Consider the following 4980-nt stretch of genomic DNA (forward strand, 5'->3'; position numbering starts at 1 on the left):
AGGGAGAGAAAGAGAGAAGATAAAAGGAGGAAAAGAAAGAAAAAGAAAGGAGGAAAAGAGGAAAAGAAAGAAAGAGAGAGAAGGAAAGAAGGAGGGGGGAAGTGCGGGGTGGGCAGGCAGGCTTTGGTGTGGGCCCCTTCGCCTTGGGAGTCAGGTCTTTACCTGCGGAGCACCCACCATATGTCCCTCCCGATCTCCCTCCTCGTACCCGGTAATTGCGGGGGGCAGGGCTTGGTCATATGCCAGCCCCCTCGGCTCCTCACTACCAGAGCGCTGCTCCTCTGTGCTCCGGCCCCAACCAACCCCTGCCTTGGGGCATCGCTGTACTAACTGCAGAGTCACCCCTGAATGGCCATAAAACAGCCATAAATCAATGCAGAAGGTACAAGGATCAAAGAACTCGAAAGTGGCATGGAGTGTGGATGCCACCATAAATCCCATAATCAAAGAGAGTGAAACCAGCATGCAATGCAGAGGGGAATTTCTGTTCCAACGTGGGTTTTGTAAAACAACAGAGGGAAAAGCCAATGCAGAATCAGCCTATAAAAAACTTTTTTTCTGCCTTCCACTTCAGCCCTCTGCATCACCGGAGGACCAGTGATATCAGATGTTACTGAAGCATCACCGTCAAATGCTGTGGTAATGCAGCCTCCTCCTGACAGTGAAAGGTAAAAAGCCTTCTGGTGATCATTATAGATCTATAATCTGACAAAAAGGACTTTAAAAAAAAATCAGTATTCCATAGGTTGGAAGTGAAGGACTTTGTGCTGTCTCTTAGCCTCAGACTTCAGAGGGGAGACTGTAGCGACCCAGAGAGCTAGATAGGTCTAGACCCTGTTTGTCCTTCCTTTCCACTTCTCTGGTGATGTCCCTTTGATGTACAGATTGACATTCTCAAGGCATCCAGGCCAGATCGGCTCTCTTTTCTACATGTGCAGATAACACAGTTTGTATTTTGGGGGAGGGATTTAAACCTTCCTATATATTTTATTTTTGATTTCAGATTTTTCTGCAAACCTTGGAAGTCCCCCACGTTTCCCGGAAAATCTGCTTAGCGTCAGCATGGCCCTCATTCGTGGACTTAGGTGTCTGCAAATGGGGCCCACACACCACTATTAGATATATAGATTGCTACTGTTACTCTATCCTGTCTAGAATGGAATCCCTCACAACTGAAAGACTCTTATTGGTTTGCTGAGGATACAAAGGCCCCTTGTGAACTTTAGTTCTTCAACAGCAGCACACACACTGCTGTGCCACTGTGCAAATTCTTTCACCATACACCATTAGGTAACTCGTGCAGTGCAAGAGGCCCAGTCAGATGAAGCCCAGTCTTTAATATGAACTCATGCTGATTCTTTTATACTGCATATTTTTCTGTCTTTGTTCCGCTGTTCCTCCGTTTCTCAAAAAAACCAACACAAAATCAAAAACCCAAGGACAACCCCAAACCAGACCAAAACCACCTTTAGGGTTAGATCCATCCATCATTTCCACTCACTCTCTTCCAGTTTCCTTCCTTGCTACAGCACCCAACCCACATGGTTTTTGTCCATACAGGTCCCATGATACCACCATAGCCTTGTTTGGATATCAGACAGCAGAGCAAACATGAAAAAAAACAACCCAAACCCTTATGCCATACATTAGTTATAGAACCTTATCTGTTGAATTCCTGTGATGGATAATCATTTTGTGTTTTTGTAGAGCAGAAATGTGTGATCCTTTAGATGGTGCCGATTTGAATTTGGAAGGCCTTCAGATCTTGTTGAGAAGCCAGCAGTACAATCTGGAAGCTGCCAACTCTTTGGATGTACGTTGTTTTTAAAAAACCCTATACTAGATTCTTACCATTTTATTGACAAACTGTCACTAAACAGTATGCAAGCTTTCAGGTTCCACAGAACCTTTCTAAAAGAACTGTGCATCTTATTTCTCACAGGGCTTCAACCCCACTATTTCTGCAAATGAATGGAATTTGAATGACGTGGAGGCAAGTTTGTCCTCGGTAAGAGATGTATGTGCAAGATGAGGAGATGAAAGGAAGCAGCGCACGTGTGGAAAAGGATTTGGGGAGGGCTTTGGGATCAGAAGTACATCCACATAAGTGTCAGCATTTCACAGATGAAAACTTTTGTCCATGTGGTAGAAAGTGCCATCAAGTCACAGCTGACTTGGGGTAGCCCCTTGCGGTGTTTTCAAGGCAAGAAGCAGAGGCAGTTTGCAATTGCCTGCTTCTGTGTAGCAAACCTGGCCTTGTAATTGCCTGCCTCAGGCCCTGGTCACACGGCAAAGTTGCCGCGGGAGAGGCATGGAAGGTGGGCGGATTATCCGGGCGCGATCACACCCCAACATCTGGGAAGTGGAGCGCACCCGTAGCTTACCGCTGACAATGCGCATTTAAAAACTAGTACCTCCAAGGTACTAGTAAACGTTTGCCACGGGCTGCCTCCAGACGCCTGTGGTGTGATCGCGCCGGCCCGCGGCATTCCCCTCCGGTTCCTCGTTTACCCGCTGGCGCTGAGGGAAGGACCCGTGCTGTGCCGCGTAATCGCGGATCAAACTGCACCGGGGCAATTAGCCACGCCTCCCTCCTGCGATATCCGGCCCGTGTGCCCGGAGCCTCTGTGTAGCAAACCTGGGCTTCCTTGCTGGTCCCCCATCCAAGTACTTGTCTGAGATCTGACAAGATTGGGCTAACCTGGGCCATGCAAGTCAGGGCTTTATGTACTTGGGAGACCCCCAAGTTCTGAGCTCCCCCCTCCACTATTACAAAGCCTCTTGCCCATCTCTCAAGTTATGAACCAGAAATTCCATGTTCCAGTCTCCCCTCAGCCCTGAACAGCATATCCTCAGCCTCAGGGTCTCCCCGTCCCATCTACAATACTATGACAATCTGCCCAACCTCTCAGGGTTGTAAGTATGACTGAGAGATTGTTATTGCTTGAATGATGTTCTAAACTGTTTTCTCTGTCACGGTACATTTGCTGCAGTTTGTATTTTTGCATCAAGATACAGAATCCCACTGTGTATCTGGAGAAGAATGCAACTGAGATGTCCTGCCAAGTGTGAAAGCCTCAGTCCAATGCCTACTGCCCAGGTACTGTCAATAACCATCTTTGGAAACTACAGGAAATAGAGATAATTAATTGACAGGCATTTTTTGATTCCAAACTGGCATAGCTACCTCTTTGCCCAGTGCTGCGGGCCTGCACTCTGCAGACAGGCCTGGTCAAGTCTCCTCTACAGTAGCAGCCTCCAGTCCAGATAGTGAGACTTGGGGAATTAGGCTGGGGCTAGAGGATGGGTGGGATAAAAGCATACTAAATTATTCTACATTTCTTATTTTGATCAAAGTCTGTTCATAGATGGAAACGTTCCTGTTTTCTGTTTTCGTTCCTAAGGAGAGATGTCAATCTGGAAAGTACCCAACGGCACCTTGCTGGCAAACCACGAAGCCTTTGAGAAGCAACTTCCTGAATGTACCTCAGAGTTCCACCTTCTTATGCTCAGTCTGGAAATGCAGCTTCCGTCGTGTCCTTTGCAGACTTCGGGAAAAACCTCCTGTTACAGCTGATCTCTCCATATGAGAATGATGAGTGAGCTTTTGCTTAGTTTGATGAGACAGTTTGTGCCTTTCCTTTCCTACCATAGAAACATTTACCTGGCCGAATGTCAAGGAGTGGACGTCCATCATGATCTGGTCCCTGCCGCTGCTGCTTCTTGCTCAAAAGCTATCTTGGTCGCCAGCCTCATTTTCACTGTGCATCTTCTTTGGTGAAGGAAGAGGATTAACTGTCGTTATTTTTGAGATCTCCCACTGTGTTATACTGGAATCCTACAGGAACATCTGAACTTATTCCCACCCACCCCCCTTTTGCATGATCTGCTATGGAAAATCAGGTGAGGAGGTAGCCACTCCTTTGACACCCCTTTCCTGATGTTTAACTCTCATGACCAGTTTTTCCTGGAGGAAATCTTGTACCTCACTGAAAAGGTGCCAACTTCCCATGATCCGTCTCATCCAGTCATTCTTCCTAATTATTTCCCTTCTCCTCGTCCTCCTGCTTTGTCATCAGAACTTGAGCATCTGTCTTATGGGCCTGATCCTGTTTAAGACTTGGTGCACTAGTAAGTGCTTAGGATGGGACTACATTGGTTGAGAATCCGCAGGGGCACAAATTTGATGTGTGAAGATCAGGTTGGCCGTGGATCGATCTAGCCTAGAGGCTCAATCAGAGTCTAATACCTGTTCGGACAAGAGAGTTGCACTGGAACTGAAACGTGTTTGGAGGAAAAAATCTTTGATGCAGTGAATGTTTGCATGCATTTAGATTCTAATTTGACTTTTCCAGCATTCATAATTATGGGCACTGTTGAATGCTGGTTTAGAGGGTTTTCCTTTAAGTTGCAGAAGTCATTTATCGCCTTAAACTTGCAACCTAGTTCATTGATGCAAAGTTGAATTTTGAAAAGCAAAATTTGAAAATGTTGCCAAATATTGAATGTTATGTGAATGTTGGTTTGTGTTCCTGTTTGCATTCAGCTAAGGTGTGTGGTGACTCAGGGCAGGGGTGGGGGATACTGGGTCTTTTCAGAACCAGTGAAGGAGCATTTAGATGTTGCATACTTCCTGGAACCTGGGTGCCAGATGTGAAAACACAGAATACTCTTCCACTTCCCTCCTCCACTACAAATGTTCCCTCTTTTCCCTTCTGCACTCATCCTGGTTCATTGACCACAAAGTTACATGAAGGCAACTGTAGAGGAACACAAGATGGAAAAATTCTTGAGCAGCCCTGGTTTTGGACTGTGTTATTCATGGTCAATCAAAAATATTGCCAAAACAAAGGTGACCATCAGCAGCATTCCTGGTGCAGCTGGCAGACATCTGCTGTGCTGGATCAGGGTACCAAATAAGTGTAAAAATCCTGAGAAGCATCCTACAACAGGGCTCCATCACCTCAGGGAAAGTGTATT

At 46.3% G+C, this 4980-nt stretch overlaps 1 protein-coding gene across 1 annotated transcript in view; it reads left to right on the forward strand.

The window, feature by feature from the left end:
• Nucleotides 1–3455, forward strand: part of HSF4 (heat shock transcription factor 4) — a 21631-nt gene extending 18176 nt beyond the window's left edge. Inside the window, exons 9-13 of the mRNA XM_015406101.1 lie at nt 575–668; nt 1708–1813; nt 1943–2008; nt 3013–3100; nt 3405–3455. Coding sequence (XP_015261587.1) covers nt 575–668; nt 1708–1813; nt 1943–2008; nt 3013–3072 — 326 coding nt within the window. The 3' untranslated portion in view covers nt 3073–3100; nt 3405–3455. The remainder of the gene's footprint in view (nt 1–574; nt 669–1707; nt 1814–1942; nt 2009–3012; nt 3101–3404) is intronic.
• The last annotated feature ends 1525 nt before the right edge of the window (nt 3456–4980 follow it).

The sequence above is a fragment of the Gekko japonicus genome, unplaced genomic scaffold (genome assembly GCF_001447785.1).
Source record: "Gekko japonicus isolate JY-2015 unplaced genomic scaffold, Gekko_japonicus_V1.1 scaffold757, whole genome shotgun sequence".
NCBI classification, from domain to species: domain Eukaryota; kingdom Metazoa; phylum Chordata; class Lepidosauria; order Squamata; family Gekkonidae; genus Gekko; species Gekko japonicus.